Here is a 25230-nt window from a genome sequence, read left to right on the forward strand (position 1 = left end):
AAATATGGATTGAAAGCCAGTCTGTGAAGCCCATTTTCACACTGGTTGTAAAAAGTGCAGAAGCCTCAGGACCTTCCTCATCTCAGTGTCTGTGATGGAGGAACCAAGATACTGGCCTGTTAAATAACCTGATAAAGGCACTGAAGAATGTTGTACTGTGGATATGAATATAGAAGTCAAAGGGACTTATTAAGGTTTGCCCTTTGATTTTATAATAAAGATGGGATCTGAAAAACTCCCTAACATAGTACAGGAAAATATTAAAAAACTCTTGACAAACCCAGAGAAAACAAACCAGCAAGCCCTAGCAGATTTCCTACTTTGCACTAGAGTAGCTCCAAGTAGGTGCTTATGTGGGAGCTGATGTGTAACTGTTATTGAAACCAGGAAACACTGATCAAATCCCCAAAGCTGTGCCCAAAATTGGTAATTTCAGGAGAATATTCTTTCTCTTTGATAGGCTGTACCAGCAGTCCTCAGTTTGAAGGGTTAGGAAAGCACTAGGGAGCTTGATAAACTAATCAGTCTAAAGCACAGCTCCGTGGTTACCCTGACCAGTTATATTTTGATTGTTTAGGACCTTCTTGCTTTCTTCAAATCACAAGGATGTGACATGCATGTCCACTAATGGCATTCACTGAACTGATGAACAGTGTGTCTGCAATTACTGAAATATCATGGGTTAGGGGATGTCTGCATGTGGGAATGGGAAGAGGCAGAGCCTTTTCCCAATCCTTCTCACCACCCTCAGCCTTAGACTGCCTCTGGCAGTCTTTGTGCCTTTACAAGAAATAAGATGCACTTGGGAATGGGACAGGTCTTGGACTGAGCAGGAAAGATTGGTCACACTTAAGGACAGGTTGGACTTGCTTGATAGAACATGATCTGCTGGAAACACAGTAAATCTCAGGCACTGTTTGTATCGTGCTTGTAGAGGAACAGATGAGTTTGCAGTGGAGGGTGGTAGATAGAATTCTCCATTTCTGTGTCATTTCTGCCTGTTGCTGGTGGCTGTCTGTTCCTGTGCAAGGATGAGAGCTGATTTACCCTTTCTGTGCATTTAGCTAATACCTCATGTCAAACAGAATAATTTATAAGGTAGTGTTTACATCTAAATGGAAGAAAGTGCTTGTATGAATTAAGAGAGACTTTATATGTCATCTTAGAAATATTCATATCCTGTTATTCAAGTCACTAACCTGACACAGGCACTCTGTGAGTCACTTGTGAGAGGAACATTGTCCTTGCAGGGCTGCCTCTGATGTCAGCAAAGAGGGGTTTGCAAAGGCTGATATATGAAAAAGAAATTTTCCTTCTTCAAAAAGTTATTTTTGATATAAGAGAGAGAACCCTTGCCTTCCCCCCATTTTTATATGGAAATTACAGTCTAGTAAACAATTATGGAGGGAATGATGTTTCTTTCTCAGTCCCCCCTTCCATTGCTGGACTGACCTGACCATTCCCTGTCACACTCCCTGTGCTGGTGTTTGCCAGGTGTCTGCCAAATGTCTTTTTAGCTGTGACAGAGACTCCTTGAGCTGTTCCCAAAGCTTTCTACTTCTCCAGGCTCTTGAAGCCAGACTTCATGAAAGCCTGGAAAAATTACATTAATGTCATCACAGAGAGCCCTGCAGCCTTGGTGTCTTGTAAGTACTGGTCACTATGTAGAATTGGTTATCTAAGGAAAACCAGTGAAGGACACTGAAAAACAACCCTGCAAGAAAGAAGCAAATAGAGTCCAAATTGAAAACAACTTCTGAAAATATTTTAAATCCAGTCTGTTAAAGAATAATCTCCTGAACTCATTGTGAAAGTAGTCAGTGGTTGTTTAGTTGCAGTTTGCTTATTTTTGCAGGGAGAAAAAACAGGATTTAAACATATCTGTAGTCTGGCATTAACTGAAACTGAAGGCACCCTCAAACAGAAACAAGGTTCTGTTGCCTGTCCATGGAGTAATTATCCTTAAGCACAAACTGCCAAGGAGAAGGCTGCAATGTCCATTTCTGTGTCTCTGAGCCCAGCTTAAATGCTTCATGCAAGATCAAATACAAACCATGTTTTAAGGGATAGGAAGCACTTGAGCTCAGCAGCCAGGAAATGGAAGAGCCCTGGCTATCCTGGAGGTCAAACCAGATGGTCTGACAGATACTTCTGGCTGGGAACTGTGTGCATCTGAGCCTGGAGAGTGCCTATTTTTAACAAATAAAATATTGCTGTACAGCTGGCTCTTTTGGGAAAGTAGAATTCTCAGGACATTTCCTTGCTCTGACTGTTTGCATTAGATGTCTTTTGATCTCATTTTTGGGTGGTGTTACTGTAATTGCTGTTTGCATTGCCTATAGCATGGTTCAGGGCACACAGAAAGCCTGCTCTAGCTGCAGCCATCAGAGAAACCCCATGCACTTGCAGGGAGTGGTTGTGTTGAGGAGACAAGAAAGAATTTCATTTTCAAGTCAGTTTGGGAAAAAAACAAGAGATTGTGATGTGAGGAGAGGAAGCTGCATTTGGGTTTGCAAAGTGTGGGTGATAAAATCTAGTTCCAGGGAAGTTTCTAATCATTAGATGTGTTCTGAATAATTTTTGAAAGATTTTGCAGAAGTGAGCTTCCAAAGTAAATGAGGAATCAAAAGACATTCAGCACTGCAGCTTATACGGCAATTGGCTTTTCCAGATATGTTGTGAGGCAGAGGTACAGAGTACAGTGATAGCACTGTGGTGGGTTCACTCTGCCTGGACACCAGCTGCACACTAAACCTGCTCTGCACTCCTCAGCTGGCTGGGGAGAGAAAATAAAATGAAAATCTCATGGGTCAAGATAAGTACAGGGAGAGATCACCCACTGGTTACCAGCAAAGACAGGGAAATTAAACTAATTTATTTTAATTAATTTAATTTATTACCAATTAAACAGAGCAGGATAATGAGAAGTAAAGCATGATTATGACCATCTGGGATTTTCCACTCTCACTCTTCCTCACAACACTGCAATTATTTCATTTAGACTCCCTCACTACCAAAACATGGCCACACAAACCAAACAGAGGTCCGTATATTCTTTTTTATCATCCCATCAGAATAGCAGCAAGAGCTTGTGCAGGAAGAAGTGAGATAGCCAGGATAGCACCAATGAAAGTCTGATGAGCTCTGATGTCCCAAAAGAAAAGTTTGCAAGAGGCACCAGCCCCAGCTCAGCTGGTCACATTGATAACAACGTGAGAATTCACCTTCATTGTAATACTGATTCATCAACTTCTCACCATTGTGAGCTGCAACATTTCCTGGTATCTGAATTTCTACTGTGTATCTGAACCTCTAATGTTGAAAACAGAAATTAAGAAATGCTGGCAATGCTCCTGGTCCCTGAACTAAATAGTACCGAAGGCTTTGCCTCCCATTTTCAATGCCATCACTTGTTGCAGTAAGTGCTATTGCTCAACACTGTAAAGTTCCTCCTATTCCTATGAATTTTGGACAGCAGTGTAACAGTGCTGTTGTGGATTGTGTAACACAGCTGCAACTGCTTTTTCTTAGCACTTTTGAACACTTTCAGGTTGATGTCAAAAATGTCAATGGAACTTCCTCTGTCTTCCTCTTCCTCCTTGTTGTGGGTCCATCTGTAAGGACAGCTAAAACAAGAAGTGTGTGTGGCTTCAGTTCCCTGTAAATCACTTCTAAACGATCCCCCAGTGATGACAAAGTGACTAATGACTACAATTTTATTGTATATGCCATTTTTTAGAGGTTCACTTTCGAAAAACAACTCTGCTGGAACAGCAAAGATTTCACTTGTTAGTTTTAAAAGGGAATTTTTTAGCTCTTGTATTCATGGGTACAAGAGAATTCTTGGAGAATTAAAAACCAGAGGACTAACAAAAAGAACACAGTGTTTGTTATTCTTGAGCTGATCTCATGATTTTTTGGTTTTCTGATTCATGATTCTGTCATGTTGATGGTAATATGGGTGTCATGTAATGGAAACAAACAGGCCCTCCAATATTTCTGCTTCTGCCTAAGAAGTGCTATTTTTTAAAGTACACAAGTCCCCCATTATTGGTTTCTGGGACTAATCACACAAATAAATTATAGTTTTTTTAGGAAAAGAGGGAGCTGCTAAGTGTAGCTCTGTTATTCTCTCTGTCCTGAACCCACCTGTAATGTGAATTCAGTGTTTAGGGAAGATTTCTGTTTAATATGAAAACTGCAGGCTCAAAAAGAAAAAAAAAAAAAAAAAGAAAGAAAATTAGTTCTAGGTAATACCGGCTTCTATCCTCACTTATTTGTTCCTGAAGGTTTTTTTGTTTGTTTGTTTGTTTTGGGTTTTTTTTGTTCGTTTTGTTGGTTGTTTTTTTTTTTTTTGACAATAATGAAGAAACAGTGACCCTGAATTTTGATGTACATTTGTAAAGCAAAGAACTGGTAGTTTTGCTTGCATAGTATCATTGGAAATTCTGCATGCAGTGAACTTAAAAAGACTGTCTCTACACCCAAACCCAAGTTACCTCTTTCTCACTATTTTTGGAAATCAATTCTTCCAGTTGTGAGCAATGGTATCCCATTAGTATCACTGGCTCTGCTTGTTTGAAATATAAAAAAATGTTGTGGATGCTCGCCAAGGCTTCACAGAATTCTTTGGGCTCAGAGGTTTGAGACAATTTCAGTTTAAATATTTGCTGTTTGTTTTTTTGTTTCTTTTGAACTTGCTTTACAAGACTTGTAGTTATGCTTTGAGCAAATTCAGTAAGAAGTACGTTAATCAGTTCAATAGATCGGGGTCTTTCATATCATGCATCCAGGTTATGGGGTTTTTTAGAGGACAGAGCTAATCTTAGCAGTTATTATCAGTAAACTGATGCAAATGTTTGGAAATTAGTCATTTGAACCATGTCAGAGCTATTCCAACCTTTCTCTTCTAGGTCAGATCTTATCAGTTTTTAACTAATTTATCTGCATTTGCAGCTACTAGTTTTCATGCTTACTCAAAAACGTTGTGCCATCCTTTCTTGTTAAGAACATTTGCTATGTTGGCACAGCTGAAACAAGAATAGGAAGAGTCTGGGGTAGAGACTGAACTGTAGCCTGTGCTCTGGTTTTGATCTTCATGCTCTGGTTAATCTTCTGCAGTTTCCTTTAGTCTTTTGTTCCTATTTGCTCAGTTCATTGCACTTCCAGACCCTCCCTGCTCCTTGTGCTAGTTATCTCTGGTTTCTGGCTGAAGTTGATTTGCACTCAATGTGAATATTTAGTGCTCATTTGTCCTTGTACCAGCATTGTCCCAAGGTAGAAATAGTTCTTCTTTATGGAATTCATGCCTGCTCTCAGTCCTTGTTTATCAGAGCTATGATAAAGCTCCATTTAGTATCCTCTTGTAAGATGGGCTCTCCATTCCCTCATATACCTCACAGCACCTTCTTTATATCTACTCCTGTCTCAATGTTTCTCCTTTCTCCTTGTTTGAAATATAAAAATTGCTGTGGGTGCTCGCCAGGGCTTCACAGAGTTCTTTGGGCTCAAAGGTTTGAGACTATTTCAATTTAAAATTTTACTGTTTGATTTTTGTTTCTTTTGAATTTGCTTTACAAGACTTGTAGTTATGCTTTGAGCAAATTCAGTAAGAAGTACGTTAATCAGTTCAATAGATCGGGGTCTTTCATATCATGCATCCAGGTTATGGGGTTTTTAGAGGACAGAGCTAATCTTAGCAGTTATTATCAGTAAACTGATGCAAATGTTTGGAAATTAGTCCTTCCACCAAAGTTTTCAGAAAGATTTCTGATTTGGTTAGACACATAATATAGACACTTAGAGCTTTTCCAAAATAACTGTGGCAGAGCTGGAAACAGCCTAACTGACCCTCACCCCTTTGCTTTGATCTTTAGAACTCACTTATTTTAATTTAAAAGCCAGGGTTTTACATTCTGCAGGAGGAAAGATTTTTCTTCTCAACTTTTGTACCTGCACCAGGGAACCAGGTGTTCTGACAACATATGTTGACTGATATTGTGGGGCTTTTTTTTTTAGGGAGGCTCAGCTTTTTCTCCAGCATCTATAATTACTACCAGGAGGGCACAGACCCAAGCAGCAGCCCTGGCTGAAGATGTGGGATGCCCTTCATCCACCAGTGAGGAAATTGTAGCCTGCCTTCGCCAGTTGCCTGCTCGTGTCCTCAATGATGCTCAAACTAAGGTACAACATAGCAAAGCATATGCCATTGGCAAGAAATCAAAAAGTTTCCATTCACACAAAGCTGTGAGAAAGCTTAAAAAATAATCTAGTCTGAATCCTTGTGAAAGAGGAACTAGACTATTTTTGGTGGAAGGAAGTTGTTGTCCATGACATCCAGCTCTGAGCTATGAATACTCACAATTTGATTCTCCTTTAGACTAAATTCCTTTTACACTGCTTTAATCATGTCTCCTGAAATAAATCTAAATATTGTTTTTTCCCTTCTTTCAGTTCCCTCTTGCCTGCCCCTGGGTGTTTCTGTAGAGGAGAGTCAAATGTCTGTAGCTGATGTCAGTGTTCAGTATTTGAAGTGGGAGGCTTGTGAAAGGTGCAGTATGAATAATTCTAGAGATGGATCCTTTACCCACAAATTAACATATCCACCTGCAATGAGTTTTCCAATAAGGACTAGCATGAAGTCAATCCCTAGTTTAAAACGACTGTTTTATTACTATAAGACCAACATTTCTCTTGGCCTCTTCAGTTTCTTTCTCCTACTGAGACAGTCAGCAAAATCATTGTTTCCTGCCAATGAGGAGTTTGCACTTACATTACCTGGTCACTTGTTCACTTGAAGGGATTCAGATCAGGTGAATTAAGCATATTTAAAGGATAAGCTGAATCAACTGCACAATTCTTGCTCTTTTATATATATATTTTTTTTTTTTGGCCAACATAGCTGCTAGCTATAAGTGGCCCATTCCAGTACTGGGGTCCAGTGATGGATGGAATTTACCTCCGGGAACCTTTGGCTAAAGCCCTGCAGCGCCCTCAGCTTCGGAAAGTAGATCTGCTCATTGGAAGTGCTCAACAAGATGGTCTCATCAGCAGAGCCAAGGCAATTAAGGTAGGAAGACACTCACTGTTAATGAACTGATGGTATCTCTGTGATTACAGTGATGACAGTAATCACATGCAGCCTGGAGAGATGCTTTTTGATTTCTATAAGTTGTGAATTATGCTCCACAGAAATATGCAAATGCATTGTCCTTCTCCTTCTCATAGTCTTGGTCAGGATGACTAATGGCAAATAATATGTGTTGATTAATATTTCTGTGGAAGATACAAAATGGTAAGAGACCAGAAGTTATTTAGCATTTATGTTCTACTGTCTTTAAAATCCTATTTATATTTCAATCTCAGTAGTATCTCACAAAGATGAAAGCAACTAAACTATAAATGTATTCACTGTGTAGCAGGATTAAATCAACATTTTGAGGTTTTTTTAGCAATCTTTTCCTCTGTTGTCTCCTAGAAGTACATTTTCTTGTAAAGATGATTCTGAGTATGGACTAGCTGTTATAAGGAGGAGCACTGGCCTGATGTGTGGTCTAAGGTTTCTGAACAGAAACTGGTGAAAACAAAAAGAATTTCATCCATTTTGTACTGTCTGTTGCTATCTTGCAACAGGATTGTTGCAAGATTTCACCTCTTAGAAGGTGCTGAAATGTCAGTCCCAGCTTCTTTTTGCTGGTAGCCAACAGCACATAGACCATTTTACTTCAGAATTAATGGCCCACCTGAATCAAAGTTCATATTACTTTTTTACTCTCTTTCAGAACTTTCCTGCTCTTTTTAAATTTCTTTTTCTCTTTTGCAATCAATTTCATGAGAAAGTTATAGGAGAAAGGTACAGAAGATATAGTGTGATGCTGGAGGCCTGCAGATAATGATCCAGACCCTCTGAGAGTGGAATAAACCACAGTGACCTCATTACAAGCCCTGTGATGAAGACTAGGAAGTGAAATTCTTTACCACTATTTCTGCATATGACAGATTGAGATGAAATTCCATGTTGTATTAAAAATTTTGCAACAAGTCATGGTGTTGATTAAAGGCACAAGTGCTAAATCCCAGCACTGTCAGACTGAAATGAAAAGAAAAAAACACTTGCAAGCGAGAGTTCAGTAGGAAAATCTTGCCTGTCCAAAAATAAAATCAGAAATATCTTTTTTATTTAAAGGCTTGCAGAAAATAAGATTGGAAGGGAACTCAGTAAATTGGTGCAACTCAACCATATGAAGGGGCCATATCCACAGATGATTTTTTTAATGCACATTTCCCTCTATTTCTATTTTCCTGTGGCTTCAGGCTTTTAGGACTTGAGGGAATATGGATGCTTTGAGCAGTCTGTATTCCTGTCTGGGCTGTTTTCTTAAAGACTTGCTGCAAGGTTGAAGTTTCCTGATTTCTCCCTTGTTGACACAGTTAGGGTATTAATTGTTGGGAAACTGTAATGCTCCTTCCATCACTGAGCTACTTGTGAAGATGCAATCTCCAGGTCCTCAGCAGCATTTCTGTGCTAGCCATGACCATGTATGGTTGCAGTCAATCTGATTATGAAGTCCTGAATAAGCCACAGACATATTTAGCTACAGTGACAAAATCTAGTGCAGATGGTTGTTGTTACTTGGAAGTCTGTACCCCATTTCCTCTGTCATAAATGTCATAAGAGATCTTTAACCTGTGCTAAATTGTCCTCTCCCCACAATAGACTTCAGAGAAGGATTTGAGACAATCCCCTCTGTATCCCAATCATCTGCATAATTAATTTTAAGGGTTCCTTTGAGGTAAATCTCACTTGCACCTCTCTAGGAATAGCCAAAGCCGGTTTTACTGGTACACTAAGGAGTGTGGGAAGGCTTAGCTGGTGGACAGAGCACTGAACTGAACTTGGGAAACCAAGGCATAATTACTGGTTCGCCTTTGACTACACCCAAAGTATTTCATCTGTTCTAAAAAGAGGGAACTAAACCTCCCTGGGATGAAAGTCCACCTATGGCTGTGTTCCTGCTCTGCAGAGAGATCTGTGCATGTATTTCAGTAGACAAACACAGCTAAAAGGTGCTCTGGCAAGTGTATGGAATTGGTTAAGTCCTAATATCTGTCTTTAGGATGGCTGATGCCAGTGTAGACAGTGTGAAGAGTGAGGGGTAAAAACATTTACTGACTTTCTCCACCAGTTCCTGAGAATAACTGTGCTGGGCAATTCTGTCAAGGACTTGCTCTATTAATCCTGATTTCTCTTAGTACTGATCCTGTAAATGGTAAGGAGATACTTTTTAGCTATTTGGATGTAAGCAAACTTGAGACATGATGCAAATCTTATCACCTTAGACTGAAGTTGCATGCAAGTATTATAAACTCTTTGCACTCTTCACATAGAAGTGAGAGTGAAACTCTAGGCTGCAACCAGACCAGAAGGTGGAATTTTACTTTGAACATAATGCTTTGGTTTTGGCTATCATGTTTAAGTCAGATGTTTAAATTATACCGTAGCCAAAGCAACGCTTGAGAAATTGTTTCACGTTGTGCTATTTTAGTGGTTTGAGGGATGAAAATTCTTACTATCTTACAAATGCTAGTTCTGTTTATCATCCATCTCTGCCTGTTGAGCTTTCTTTCATCTGAGTCAACACGTCTTGAGGGCCTCAAAATATTACAAATTACTGCTGAGAAAACTCTGAAAATTGCAGATCTCTGGGGGCATTTTGAAGACCACAGAAACCCGTACATAGGCACAGTGAATCATAGAATTGTAGAACAGAAGCACTGAGTTGGAAGATCATTGAGTCCAACTTGTGTCCCTGCATAGGACACCCCAAGAATCCCACCCTGTGCCTGAGAGCATTGTGCAAAAACTTCTTGAAATCAGACAGGCTTGGGGCTGTGACCATTGCCCTGGGGAGCCTGTTCCAATGCCCAACCACCCCCTGGGTGAAGAACCTTTTCCTGACATTTAACCTAATCCTCCCCTGACACAACTTCACGTCATTCGCTTGAGTCCTGTCACTGTTCACAAGAGTGAAAAGATCAGTGCCTGCCTGTCCACTTCCCCTCATAAGGAAATTCTAACTGCAATGATGTCTCCCACTCAGTCTCCTTTCTCCATGCTGAAGACACCAAGTGACCTCAGCTGCTTCTCATATGCCTTCCCCTCCAGACCCTTCACCATCCTCGTGACCCTTCTCTGAATGCTCTCTAGAAGCCTATTGTCTTTTTTATATTGTGGTGCCCAAAACTGCACAGAGTTCTTGAGGTGAGTCTGCCCCAGCGCAGAGCAGAGCAGGACAATCCCCTCTCTTGCCCTGGCAGTTTAGTGTCAGTGGCAAACTTCCTTCAAGTTCTGTGCCCAGGTCATTAATGAAGACGCTGAAAAGAGCTGGGCCGAGGATGGAGCCCTGTGGAACCCCACTAGGGACCAGTCACCAGCCTGCTGTCACCCCATTCCATACCCCCTCCATGGTGCCTGACCCATGACTCAGTTGCTCACCAATCATGTATCACAGCTATTCAGGTGAAAGCTGGATGTTTTGTCCAGGTTTAAGTGAGAGACAGTATCAAAAGCTTTGCTGTAATCCAAAGAGATTACATCTACTGGCTTTCCCAGATCAACTAGGTGGGTTGCCTTGTCATAAAAGGAAATCAGGTTTAATATGCAGGAGTTTCTCCTCATGAAGCTGTGCTGAGACCAATGACTGTGCTGTTTTTCAGGTGTTTTTCAATACCTCCCAGAATAATCTTCTCCATAACTTTACCAGGCACTGAAGTGAGATTGACAGGCCTGTAGTTTCCCAGGTCCTCCTTGTCCTTCTTGAAAAATTGGGACAATCTTCACCAACTCCCAGTTAACTGGAACCTCTCCTGATTCCCAAGACTGCTCAAAAATCATTGAGAGAGGTTTTGGAATGACATGAGCCAGTTCATTGTGCATTCTCAGCTGAATCCCGTCAGGCCCTGTAGGGTTGTAGGGATCCAGCTGGGGCAGATCACACACAATTTCAGAGTCAACTGGGAGCTGATCATTCTCACAGTCATGGTCTTCCAGCTTAGGGCACTGAGGTCCTCATGGTCCATCATCAGTGTAGAAGACAGAGGCAAAGAATGTATTGAACATCTCTTCCTTGTCCATGTCCCTGTGGGGAAAGTGACCATTTTTATTCTGGAAAGGGTCCATGTTATTTCTACACTGCATATTTGAAAAAAAACTTTTTATTGCCCTTCATATTTCTGGCAGCTTCACCTCCACTTGAGCTTTGGCCAAATGAATTCTCTCCCTACAGTGGCAAGCAGCATTTCTATATTCTTCCCATATCACCTGACCTTGCTTTAGCTGGGCCTACACCTTCCTTTTTTGCCTTATTTCCAAGAGAAGATCCCTGTCCAGCCAAGCCAAACTTCTCCCTCTTCTCCTTGACTTCTGACATTAAATACCCAAGGCTGACCACCCTGAGTCAGATCAAAGGGCAGTTCAGCACAAAATGCTGTTTTCAGCAGTGGTTAAAAGAGGCTGCTGTAAGATTAGGATAAGCAAATCTGATACTTCTGGTAAAAGCTCTTCAAACCTCTAGCACTTTACAGTTCAGGGACTTCCTATCCTGAACTGATCTTTCTGTGTTTAATAACTACCAAATTATTTTTGTTTTGTTTTTTTATTTTTTTTGTTTGTTTGTTTGTTTTTTGTTTGGTTTTTTTGTGTTTTTTTTGTTTTGTTTGTTTGTTTTTAATTAAAAAAATCATTCATGAAACTTAATTTTCACTAATTTTTGGCATTTACAAAACAATTGGCAGGGAGTTTGTCATCTTAACCATATGTTGTTGTATGATGATCCATCTCCTTCTCTGTGATTTTCAACCATAACCTTTAATTGATACTTGACCATTGATGAAAGAGTGATGGATAAGTTCCTAGGTTACATAATCAATACCCTAAGGTTTTTTCATTTTGTGTCTCCCTGGTTTAAGTGTCCATGACAAGAGTAGAACAAGTTAACAAATCCCTTTTAAAAAGACAACAAAATGAAAGCACTGCATGAAAGTTGCTTGTATGGGTTGATTTATACACAAGAGATTGGGCTTTGCTCTGCTACAGAAAAGTATCTTTTCTTACCCACAACTGCTAACCCCAGTCTTCAAATGAGAAATTCTTAACTAAACAAAGCAATACTTCTGCTGCTTAGTAGGAACCTGGACTGATATGTGCCAAAGCTGCGATGGAAAAATTGCTTTTGAATTCAGTGACCTTGCAGTCAGGTCTTCAGTGAGCATTTCTATTTCCTGCAGAAGAATATGCATGTCCTTGCTGGTTTTAAGCTGAATGATTTTGCAGGCAAGAGTGCTGTGCAGTTTCATATGTGGCATTTGTGCACATGAAGTGTCAGGAGTGAACTCCCCATCTTTTTTGGAGTACAGCTGTATTACTAAAGCTGGCACCAAATGACTCTTTCACATTGCATGGGCTAAAACCCAGCAAAAGAAGAATCTGTTAAAAATACAAGGCAAATTGCCAAGATCTTCTTGGACCTTGGGATACTTGGCAGAGTTTTCAAATCCCTTAAAGTCACTTATTCAAAATGCACAGAGGGTTAGAATACTAAGGACAAACCTCAGCCTCAGCACATGGGAACTTATTTTCCACTTTTCATTTCTGTGAATCTACTGAAAAGGTATAATTCCATCTGTACTTTCTGTATAGGGTTGTGGAAAGACCTTCTAGCAGCATGATGAAAACCAGCTGTGGGCCATCAAAATGATACATAAAGCATCTACAGTAACTAAACTGGGCAGACACTGGCCTAGTTTGCATCAGACTGACTGCCCAAGATAATAGAGGTGGTTTGTAAGATCTTTTTCTCTGGAGTTCTTATCCAAGTTTCAACCGATATGCACCTGTATAGTGCCCTCTTTAGAAAGGACTTGATGCACAGAAAAGTTCAGGGTAGGCTTTCATTTTTTCACAAACTTGTTTTGTTTCTGAAATTGAAATAATTTTTTCAAAAAGTGAAAACTTTCAATTGATAACATAAAAAACTTCCACAAAGAAAATGTGTTGAAAAATTCCAGCAGTGTTTAGCTTTGGTAAAAATATGTTTGGATACACAGTTTGGCATAGAAGGTGGTCACTGTGTCATGGGCGCTTTGCTCTGGGGAACATACCTTTATGTTAGGAAAGGTCACAGATCTCAGGAAAAAGGGCATTTCTTTGTTGGTTTCTCTGAAAGGCCCTAAGGGTTATAAAGTTTGAAGATCATGGCTGTTCCTTGCATTGTGAGATTTGAAGGAATGGAATTTCTCTTCCAGGTCTAAAGCAGATATTATTCCAGGAGGGACCTAAATATGGAATTGGAGCAACCATGTTCCTTTGTTGGTGTTCCCAGAAGAGGCAGATTGACATAGCCATGAAATGGCCTACACAGCATGTTTGCTTTCTGGAATTTTCAAAGGAAAAGAACAGTAACTCCCTCTCTCCTCTCTAGTTTTCCTTCCTCAGATCATCAGAAAGGCAGCCCTGGACACATATGCAGTGGAGGACTGCTCCTTGGACCCCCTTCTATGAGAGCCAGCAAGATTTCTGTACTATTGGAGATCATCGGCACAGCTTGGTGCCTATGATTTGGACCTACTAGATCAGGGTTTCTGTACTATAGTGTGTCCAGAGGAAGCCAATATTTCTCACTGGTGACAGTTTTGGGAAAACAAAAGTAGGACTGTACTCTACTCAATCCCCTAGGAATCAGAGATCACAGCAGAGAGGACTTGTTCCAGCAGAGGGAGATCTGAGCTTACATTGTTCCTAAAAAATTTATCTTTTGGTTTTGTTTCTGAATTCCATGTATGCACTTTTTTTCTCAGAAATTTGAAGAAAGTCAAGGAAGAGCCAACAGCAAAACTGCCTTTTATCAGGCTCTGCAAAATTCTCTAGGAGGAGAAGAGTCCAACTCATTCATTGAAGATGCAGCTACATGGTATTACTCCCTGGAACACTCAACTGATGATTATTCATCCTTTTCCAGGGCATTGGAAAATGCCACCCGGTAAGAAAGTCATCCTATGTGATTGGAGTTGAGCAAGGCTTGTTTTGCTTGTCTAAAGTGTCTACTTATATTCTGAAAAATTTGAGAAATTCTTATGCAAATGAACAGAAAATGGGGAATATGATTTCATTTTCCGTGAGGTTTCCAGTGTCGTTGGTAAACAGAAATTGAACTGATTTTTATGCCTTGTGAAAAGTTTGACATGTCATTCTAGAACTGGATATTGAGTTCAGACTACTAATACTTCTTTTTGCATTTTCATGTCATAGAGTTCTGGGTTGATGTGTATCAACAGTTCCTTGAGTTGTTTCATCCCTTTGACAGTAGAATTAATAGTCTGCCTTTTATTCCCAGTCCCCTAATTATACAGTCAGATACTTTTTCTTGATGGCCAAATTTGAAAACTTTGATTTCAGCAATTACAATATTTTTTTTTAATTATGAAACCTGCAAAATACATTTATTCACAATGTCAGGCATGACTTGAAGCCATTTCCTCTTGCTTGTTACTTCAGAGAAGAAACTAATTCTCACCTCACTACAACCTCCTTTCAGGCAGTTCTAAAGAGCAGTGAAGTTCCCCTTGAGCCTTTTTTTCTCTAGGCTAAACACCACCAGCTCCTTCAGCTGCTCCTCATCAGACTTGTGCTTCAACCTCTTCCCCACTCCACTGCCCTGCTCTGGAGGCTCCAGCACCTCATGCATGTCAGCAGAGGAATGAGGAACTTGCCTGCAGTAAATGCACTCCCATCCTTTGCATTGAAACATTGCATGGACCTTTGGGAGGTGGAAGCTGAAAACTTCCTGTTTTCTGCCTCTGAGCAAATTCAGGGACTGGATTTGTAACTGAAACAGATTTTTCAGCAATGAATCGAAAAAAATATTTCCCTATTCCTGTCTCTGCTTTATGAGCAGATTCATTGTGAATACTCTTTACTTTTCTAATGTGATGTAGCTTATAAACTGGGGACTTGAATCCTAATGGGCCTGTCCAAGATGTTCCACCTGTGTTCTGAACTGAGCCATCATAGCTATAGGCTCCTGGTATCTGCACTCTCAGTGTTCTCTGTCCCACTGTGAGCCTCTCCACAATACCTCAGAGACAGGATTTTCCTTTAATTCCTCTACCAGAGCTGAAGAACATTGCTCTGGGAGAGCCTTAGGGAGCCGGAGAGGAACAGGAGCCAAGATTCTCTGGGAAACATCTGATTCAAAAAGAAGACAGCAGTTTCTGGGTGGTCCAGGTGTGCCGGTGCACTGAGGTCATGGAGGAAACAAGTCAGAGCGTTGTGGGCCGAGCTTTGTGCCATTTATCAACTCACACATCTTGCCACATTTGTCCTCCTTTGTAGCCTGTCCCAGGGATGGGCCTTCCATCACCACGACACTGGAGCCATTGCCTGCAGTACATGTAGAAGCACTGTGTTTCATGGACATCAAAGCCAGAATTTGTCTTCAGTCTCCTTCCATCACTGTTAGCCCTGGGGGGAAATCCTTTAGATCAGTGAGGTTTAAGCCATAATAAACCATTGTAGGATTTACATTTCAACCATTCTTCCCATCCAGAGAACCCTCTATAAGGAGCTGTTATAACACAGGGCTGTCACATTTGATCACTGGCATTCAGCCCAGGGCTCAGTGTGGTGCAAACATTGACTTCTGCAAACTTGTGAGGGCTGGCACACCACCCATTTCCAGCAGGAATGGGATACACCACACATTTCCAGCAGGAATGGGATCACCAGCAGCTCCTCAGGTTTGGCAGCCTCCTGGGTACAGGGATTACCTGCTCCTTTATGATATGAGGCAAATACCTTGGCTAAGGAAAGAAGTGAACGGCTTATTCTTGGCCAGGCAAAAGGATGAATAGTGAGACCAGGGCATCTGATGATAATACTTTGCTTCAAACACTTTGGAAATTACTCCAGCTACAGCAGAAAGTGAGGTGAAACAGAATGAGAGTCACCCATATCAGCATCACGTACGTGGTGGAGAAAACAGGGGATTGGTTCTAGGTTTTTTGATGTTTGGTTGGTTGGTTTGGTTTTGGGTTATTTCTCCTTAGTTTTGTTTCATTTTAACAAAAAACTTACTACCAGCATAGATGTGTAAGCCAAGGAAAGTTTTACGTAAGGAATTAACTGCTAAAGTTTTAACAGGATTACCAAGCGTGACAAAGCAACATAAGTGGTTGTTATAAACTACATACATTGTGCCTATTTTGTGGTTTTAAAATAATTCTACTTAACCAACTGAGAATCCATTTTAAATGGTGAAATGTAGCTCAAAGCATTTCTTGAGAGCTTTGCTCTTCCCAGACTTCTGGTTTTCAAAGACCATCGGCTCCTCTAAGGCTCCATGCTGGTAGGCATGTGAAGAGCAGTAATTTTTGTTTCATTTGGGTGTTGTCAACCATAACTGTCAAAGAGCCCTGAGGTCAGTCAGCCCAAAGCTTGTGGTCTCACAGATGAGCTTAAAATAAACTCTGCCGAACCAAGATAGCTACCCAAACAGTGCCTTTCATAACCATACCAGTTAAAAATAGCAAAATGTTTTCATGCTTCTCTGACGCTGTTCGTTCTTGCACCACTTTTTTTTTTTTTTTTTTTTTTTTAACCTACCAAGTCTGAAGAAGAAGCTGCTGTTTCAGATCCACTAAACTGAGAATTGAAACCTCCCACTTCCTCAGCAGCTATGTTTGTGTGCACCCACCTAGGCAAAGGTATATAAACGCCCAAAGCATGTGCTGAGTCCTCAGGCACAGGAAGAGCAGGGAGTGGGGGTGCATGTTGCATATTGCCTTGAGGAATCACAGTGAGATATATTGCAGTAAGGTCTCCTCTCTTCTACCTGCCCCTCTTGAACCACTCATGTTTCTTCCACCTATTGCTCACCCCACCTTCCAGGCCCCGTTCTTGGGGCAAAGGAAGGCAGGAAGGTCTGGATACATTTGCTTCACTTGTACCTTTTAGACCTGGTGTTAAATTGACCATTTGACTTCCTCATTGCACTCTTATTGGTTAATCTTCCTCTCCCAGACATATTGCACCAGGAATTCCATATTGATAAGCCCTGCAGGTTATCTTCAGAAGTGGTCTCTTATCTCTTCCAGTTCTGGAAATACTACCCAAGAAATCACACAGATACAAATTCAGAAATCATATTATTGATCCTTAAACTAGGAAATACGTAAGACCTCTTATTAGATGCCATCACAACCTAGTGGTACCAGAAAGAACTTTAAACTACTATATGCATGAGCCCTTATAAACTAAAGTGGTGTTGGGGTTTGTTTGACAGGATATTTCTTATGGATCAGATCTGCTTGGTTTACTATCATTGTTCAACGCTCCATAAAACATCACTTCTAGTGAATTCTAAGTAGTACTAGTCTTGTAGAGGGTGAATGTGGTTTCCTTCAGTTGATTTGAAGACAGATATGAGCTGGTTTGGGAAATTGAAGTAAACTATCGAGATAGAGAGTGATCTGTTGCTTGTGGGAGTTCTTCCCTTTTTTCCTTTTCACAACTGTTTCTGTTCTCTGCTCCTCCTTTTTTATCAGTGACCAGTTTATCACATGTCCCATCATAAACATGGCGAGTTACTGGGCTGCTGCCTCTCAAGGAAATGTCTTCATGTACCACGTACCTGAGAGTTCCTCACAGAGCAGGTAAGGAGATGGATTTTATTGGATTTAGAGTTTGTAAAACCAGGGCTGACTGTTTGGGCATGCTGTGGAATAAATGAATAGATGTAGGTACATCAAATAAACAGTTCAGATGAGCAAAGGAGGGATTGGTCTCTAATAAATTCTTTAACTATACAGGAATGCTTTTTCTGATCTGAGGCACTTTCCATTAGATATCTAAACTGAGTTTCCCCTTTCCAACTTACCTGTGCTGACCAGTTCCAAAGCTAGCCTTTCAGATTCGTACTCTACATCTGATAAACATGCCACAAAGAATCAGAATTTGGTCCAAGTCATCAGGAGTCCGCAGCTCTCAAGATAAATGGGGTATCATTTTCTAATTACTCAACATTAGTTCCACTCTGCCCTTTTTTGAGGTCAGTGCAGTTGTACTCCAGTTGTACTGACTGGCCTTCAGTGTGGATGAGCTCAGGGATTTATTCCTTCCTGTACTGGCACTATGACTGGTGTTCTGCTGACAGACTGTCTCATGGGAAGAAAAATATTTTTGCACACGAGCACTGGGGACTCAGGCTCTGTGTCATCCTTCATTTTAGAAGCTTACTTGAAAGATTGTCAGCAGGACAAGCTGTATTATATTTTAGGCAGAAAGCCCTAAGTGGCTGTGGGAGATGCAATGTCTTGTTGGGCACAGAACAATCTGGTAGGCAGAGGCCTTTAAGGTGACCTTCCCTGGCTTTATTTTAGACCCAGCCCTTTGCAGAAGTCAGGAAGAGCACTGAAGTTTGCAGGCACTGGTCAACACTTTGGGCTGCCCTGTGACTCACCAGAGTGGCTCCTGCTCCCAAAGGCTTAGTGACCAGAAACTGCAGCGACAGTCGCCCCTTCTGTTCCCTGAATCCACACACCAGGGCAGGAAAGCACACAGGGATGCTTATTCTCATACTGTTTCCTTATGAGGAAACCATGCTTGTTCCCAGCCCCCTGGACTGCCCCTCACCTCTCTCCAGGAAGGCTTTTTGAGACCTTTTCCTTGTTCTCAGGCTTCCTCCAAAGGGGCTCAGGGGAGGGATGGTGGGTTCCTACTGGCACCATTTGATCCTGTGAAGTTCCCTGCAAACTGCCTGGGTTTTTTCCCTTCCTGATAGCATAATGAAAAAGCATTTGAAAGAAGCCAGCCCAGATCTAGGTTACAGATGAAGGCCATTATGCTGTGGTAACACAGGCTTGCTTTCTTTTTAACTGAGAAGTTAATCCTCAGGGAGCCGTTCTTTCTCTGGCAGCTCCAGCGGGAATGTTCACAGTGTTCCATTTGGCTACTGATAGGTCCAGATAAGTGATTTTTACAAGGCTCCAAACAGGGCTGAGCTATGGTATGCCAAAAATCCAGCCGCACAAAAAGAAAAGATGTGTTCTCAAGTGAGCCAGCAAGTTTTTTCTTGCTTTGGAGAATGATAGTGACCCAGCCATCTACGATTAGATCTTATTTGTAAGTAGATTAAATAGTACTTATGCAGCTTAGACTCACTGGCTTTGAGGCACTGATTTTGAATTGATAAGAATTTTCTCTTCTATCAAGCCCTATTTAAGATTTCTCTTGTGCTGATGTTATTTAGCTCTCCTCAAGCTCTTCTGTACAGCAATAGTTTATATAGCATGTAGCTACAGATTTTAATCATATTTATGTTGACACTGGTGTTCTAGGCTAATTACTTTAAATTTAGTGCTAAAGTTATTGGTTTGCTTTTTCATAACCCTCCTTACAAGAACAAAGAAAGCCAGAATGCTGTCTGAAACTTGCAGGAACGTGAGGCAGAGGCTCAATTGCCTTAAGTTAAGCTACTTGCAAGGAAAAATGGCCCAGCTTGGTATGCTGCATAATATTCTTACTCCTTTAGTCTTTATTTATCCCTAAGTGCCATTAAAATAAATGCCGAAAAAAAAAGCTTGAAAAGCAAGCACTTTAACAGAAGTTGCAGAATTCAGCTTGTCTGTGTATGAAATGATCTAATTTGTCACTACAATGTGTCTATTTATGAAGTGATACCCTCGTTTTCCCAAGGGACCCCACAGTAGGTCCTCTGCTGAATACACTGAAAGTATTTTGTTTAAACATTGTCATTAATTAATTAATTAATTCATTCATTCCTAAATGAATCTTCCTTTATTCTTCATCCCACTTTTGCCATGTCACCCTCTCTAGAGCATTCCCCCCTCCATGCAATGTAGGTGCATTGCAGCCCCACTCATGCCAGTGCTGTGATGCTGTTGAGGGAAGGGGCTTCAAATGGGAGAGTGGCTTTGACTCCTAAAAATGGGAAACCATCAAGAATCTAGAACCAACAAAACAGTTCTTGGGAATATTATCAGTGATTTATCTTACCAGACTAAAATCAGTGATATCCATGAAACAGCCTTCAAGTAGAATATATAAACTAATCTTGGGGAAAGATCTGGCAAACATGCCCCCAGCTTCCAAGAGACTTCTGTAACCACTGGAACAGAGTCCTGACAGTTCTCAAGTTCTTCTTTGAAAACTGTGACTCCTGGGGGTGTGGGGAGCAGAGGCATGTACTCTCCCAGATAACCTCCACCTTAGGCTGGAAGGCAGGACTTGTGGCTGTGAACTTGCTCAGCAGAAGTGAGAATTGAACCCTGCAAACAATCAGTTAAAGGTCTGAATAGCAGAACCCTGTTACAGCCATTTCTTTGTGTTAATGAATGCAATAGCCAAAGCATGATTTGCACATGGTAGTCATGTACATGGTATTCTGTGAGGGCAAACACTAAATCAGATTCCCTCATTTTTTGTACCTGGAGGAAAACCTCATTAGACATTCCTGATCACTCATAGGCTTTTGATAGAATAATGATTTCTCAACAAGTAAAAATGGGATTTTTTTTTAGTGATATGTCCATAGGGTAACATAAAAGATAAAATAATGAGGGTTTTTTACTTTGGTGTCTAAAATGTTCCTAAGAAATCAGTTTACACAGGAGATGAATCTTCTCTCTTTGTGTTTGCAATCTGTATCATAAAGATGATGATAATATAATTATATATAATCTATAATAATTGCTAATGGCTACCTCAAAGGAGTATTGGAAAGAGTACATTAAAATAATGTTTAGATAATTACAACAGTGGAAGACTATTTACTCTTGGACAAAATATTCTGTCTGGCAAAATAGCCATTCATTAATTAGATAAGGCACCGTATAGCAACACAATCTTCGATTTCTACTTTGTCACCTCTCTCCTACTTTATGTGTCTCCCAAAATGTAACAGACAAGAGAGTTAAAATGCAGGGATGAGAAAAGTACTGGTATTTCCTCTTGTTTCACTTAATAACTAACAGCAAGATAAACAAGAGGGAGGGAAAAGTCAGCTAGTAAAGACAGACTCAACCACAATGATGAAAAGTAGACAAAAAATTATTAAACAGGGAGGATTTTTTGCCAGTAAAAGTAAATTAGCCAAAATTTGTCTCTCAGCTGGATGTTTCTAAAGTGTATACACATACACACACACACATTCAAGCTTGTGTAGATACAAACGTAGGGTTAAAAAGCCTGCTCTAAGTTGATGTCTATGACATATGTGGAAAATCACATAAAACCATGAACTGACAGTTTTTGTATAGATGAATGGATCTTGCAGAGAGAAAAATAATATCTCCTTCCACGTGGTAGCGTTCTCCTGAGCTTGGCATGACACCATGTCTGCTTTAGTCTTCAGTTCCCATTTGAATGAGGAACCAACTCCCACATTAATAATCTGTGGTAAAAATATATACATGACCCAGCTGCCATTTTCTCACTCTCTCTTTGAGAACACTTAGGCCTTGGAGTAAACATTCATTCTAAACAATGTCAGAGGAATGTGACTGCTCAGCACTGCCTAGGATTAGTGAGGAGAACTGGAGGATAGATTTAGGTATGGTAAAGAAATTTGTGATAGGAGAAGTATGTTTTGATGAGGATAATATTATTAACTGTACAAAGATTTGCCTTGTTAACCCTTCAAGAGGTTTCTGGGTGATTTCTGTGTATTATATTGAAGAAGCACTTCTTGCCATGCCAGCACAGTTTCCAAGTCACATTGTGGTGCTAAATGTTCTATCTTAAAGATGGTGGTTAAAATTCAGTGCTCTGCCCACTGAGGGGGGCTGATCATCATCATCAGCAGTATGGAAAAGCATCAAACTGAGACTTAATGAGGCTTTATCTTCTAGTCATTAACATCACCATAATAATCATCATAAAAACTTGATTTTGCATGGGACAGATTCACCCAAGGTTAATGAGCTGCTGCCTATTTTGAGTCATTTTGGTTGGGGCTGTCTTTACCTCCTGACTGTGCACTCTGGTGTACATCAGTGTGAGTTGTTAAAAGGCTGCTGTGTGCCAAGGCTCACATAGTTGGCTGGGTTTCGGTGACACTTCTTAAGATTCCTGTAACTGAAGGCGAGAACTCCTGACTGATAAAACAAAAAATGTTTGTGTATAAACCCATTCAACTATGTGAAGTATTCTTGGTTTCCTTTTATTATGGATGCGGCAGGAATTCTGGCTGTACTTAATATCTCTTCAATTAAAGGAGATTTTTCTACTCTTTTCATTTCACAACAATTATATCCCTGTCCTTTAATCCATCCATTACTTGCTGTCCACTTGATGCTCTCCTCCCATCTGTAGCTGTTACTCCATGAGTACCAGTACCCCACAGGCTGGGGACACAGTCTAAACTGGGTGCTGTGCAGGCAGACAGGAGATTGCCTCTGAGCTTCAAATAAATGATCTAAAAACAGACGGCAAATAAATTACCAGTGGGGTGGTGACAAGATGCATGTTGCTCCATAGCTGGGAAAGCACCACAATTGCCTATGTCCACCTGCTGCAAGAACAGCTTATCATTGTGCTCTATATCCCAGTCTCTACTCCCAGCCATCTCCTAAAAATTGTTGTTTTGGAAGTGCCTCTCATTCCTTTGGCCTTATCCATTGCTTTGTGCCAGCTGCAGCTATGAAAACACTGTCCCACTGATACAGCCACATCATGCCATTCTCAACTCTTTGCAAAGTTCCTCTGCTTCTAAAGGCTTGGGGTCTGGAGAATTTGTTTTTTCTTCCTGTGAAGTAGTTTAGAGGCCATTGTAATTCAGTAGATTTTCCAGGTCTTGTAAATTAGCAATAAATATGCAAAGGCAAAGTAGCCAGCTCAGAAAAAGCAGAAAACATCTTTAAATGAACCAAAATTCAGCTGAAAGACTCAGGAAATGACAAAGCAATTTTGGAGCTCCATGTGCTGTGGTGGCAGTTCCCATCAAATGTAATCTACAAGATAAGCACAAAGTCCATGCATGTTGAGCACCATGTTCTCCTTGGTGATCTGATCATCTTTAGATGTACACATCACCTTTTTCTGGAAATTCATCCATTCATTTAGCTTAAGAGTAGACATTCTGAACAAACACATGAATTTCTGTCTCCCAAAAGTCCAATCAAGTGTCATCATGCCTATTACTAGATCTTAAGTACAGTAATTCCCTGGCAGATTTGTGTTATTTGTGTTCTTTAGGAGTTCTGACAAGTTGATAAAAGTGCTTTCTTTCTTCCTGCCTTAAGATCTATGATTTTTTTTTTTCAATTAGTGTGAGCTTTCAGGCTCTTGAATTTACTATCTGCTATTTCAGTTTTATTTTCTTTAATTGGCACAGCTATAATGCAAAAGTGGAACATTGTGTGTGTTGGGAGTAATTCAAGTGGAAAAGGTGCAGCAAACTCTAGAATATCTTTGCAAATCACATGTATCTATAGGGCTTTTTTGGTACAAAGGTGGATAAACTTGGCAGTTTAATCCTGTTAGGAGTTAAGCTTTTTCCATATGTCCTGATTTTCCTGAAAAGAAGAAAGCAAAATGTTCATCTGTTTTTCACATCCTTTCCCCCATTTGTTTGGCAGGAGTTCATGATGAGAGGAGACACAATGAGCCAAATGCATCCCTAGAACTGCAGAGGTCACACCAGGCCTCATATTGGCTCACTGAATTTCTATAAATATTCAGCTATCCTTTGATTAGTTTTTTCTCCCTGCAATGACATACCATTTCCTTTCATAAAATATGTGACTGTATATAATTTTAAAATTATTTTTCCTTGGCATACAAATGAGCATTTCAGCTCAAGCAAAGTGCAGGGTTGGCAGGCTGCTCCTCTCCCATGACATGGATGAGACAATGGCTGTTCAGGATACTGGATATGCAAATATACTCTGTAAAAATCTGCTGGTATTAATGTGAAGATAATGCAGATGGGTGCAATTTTAACATTTAAGCACATTTAATATTTCCAATAATTCTTACAAAAATAATTTTAAATGCATTTATTGAAAATAAAAACAGAATGAGGGCAGAAGGGCACACAGGCAGTGGCACATTTTATGTAAACCATATCCTCTTCTCCTGGGACAGAGTGGTTACAAAATCCTATTTCAACTCAAATCAGCAGGAGATTTATGAGCAACCTATGAGTCTGGGTTTCACCTGCGCTGTTCAACTCACTCAGTATGTAAATAACCTGTTCTCAGCAAAGCCAAGTGACACTGAAGAGGTGGGGATTTTTACTTGCCCAATGATAGGCATGTCCTTGCAAATGGATACTGAACAGGGCCTTGATTGTGAGGCTGGGAACTGAAAGCCATGATCTTTCACAGAATTGTTAAAATGAGCAGTTATTCTCACAAAAGTTTACATTAAAGGACAAATGATTTTCTTATCTCAGCAACCTGTCACAGGTTGCCAACATCTGTTTTATTTGGTGACTGACATGAGTTTGAGTACAATGTTTCTTCTGCATTTCTCAGGTGATCACTGGTAATTCTGGCTGAACTCTAGCTAGTTATATCTATCTTGTTATTTTAAAATTTAAATGATTGAATAGCAGTAGGAAGTTTGGTGTTTTGATATCATATAGGATATCATTAGAATTTTGAGGTAATTTACATTGGCTTCTGTCTGTGTGTGGAGGTTTAAAAAAGAACCAAAAACTACATTAAGGCAACTAAAAATAGAAGCTGTGACTCAAAATGCTTTGAGATTGATTGATATTAGTTGGAACGGAGAGTAAGGACTATTTTTAAATGAAAGGAAAAGGAGAAATATTATGCTAGAGTAAGTCATTAATCATCAAAATGAGTTTCCAGTATGAAATAATTAGCCAGACCTAGAAAAAGGACAGGGTTCAAAATGAGATCTGTGTCCTAATTCACTACGGATCGCACTGTGAGGTCCCTGCAGCCCCAGCTCTGAGTTGTGCATTCAGTCCTAACATAGCATGGTAATCTGTCAGATCATATTCTTCTGTTCTGACTGCCCTGATTACAGATTGCCAGTAATGACAATTCCATTTTGCAAACAAAGTTTTTGAGGATTTCTGAATTGGGGTTGGTGGTCATGAGGCAGTTTGGTTTGGGGTTTTTTTGTCTGGTTTTATTTGTTAGTTGTTGATTTGGCTTGGTTTTTTTCTGTTCCAAAAGCTTGTGAAA

The 25230-nt window shown here is 40.3% G+C and overlaps 1 protein-coding gene across 1 annotated transcript in view; it reads left to right on the forward strand.

Annotated features, from left to right (window-relative positions):
* TG (thyroglobulin) overlaps positions 1-25230 on the forward strand; it is a 140877-nt gene that overhangs the window by 106272 nt on the left and 9375 nt on the right. Inside the window, exons 42-45 of the mRNA XM_053958544.1 lie at positions 6019-6183; positions 6902-7069; positions 13855-14036; positions 17599-17706. Of these exons, the coding sequence (XP_053814519.1) occupies positions 6019-6183; positions 6902-7069; positions 13855-14036; positions 17599-17706 (623 nt within the window). The remainder of the gene's footprint in view (positions 1-6018; positions 6184-6901; positions 7070-13854; positions 14037-17598; positions 17707-25230) is intronic.

The sequence above is a fragment of the Vidua chalybeata genome, chromosome 1 (assembly GCF_026979565.1).
Source record: "Vidua chalybeata isolate OUT-0048 chromosome 1, bVidCha1 merged haplotype, whole genome shotgun sequence".
NCBI classification, from domain to species: Eukaryota; Metazoa; Chordata; class Aves; order Passeriformes; family Viduidae; genus Vidua; species Vidua chalybeata.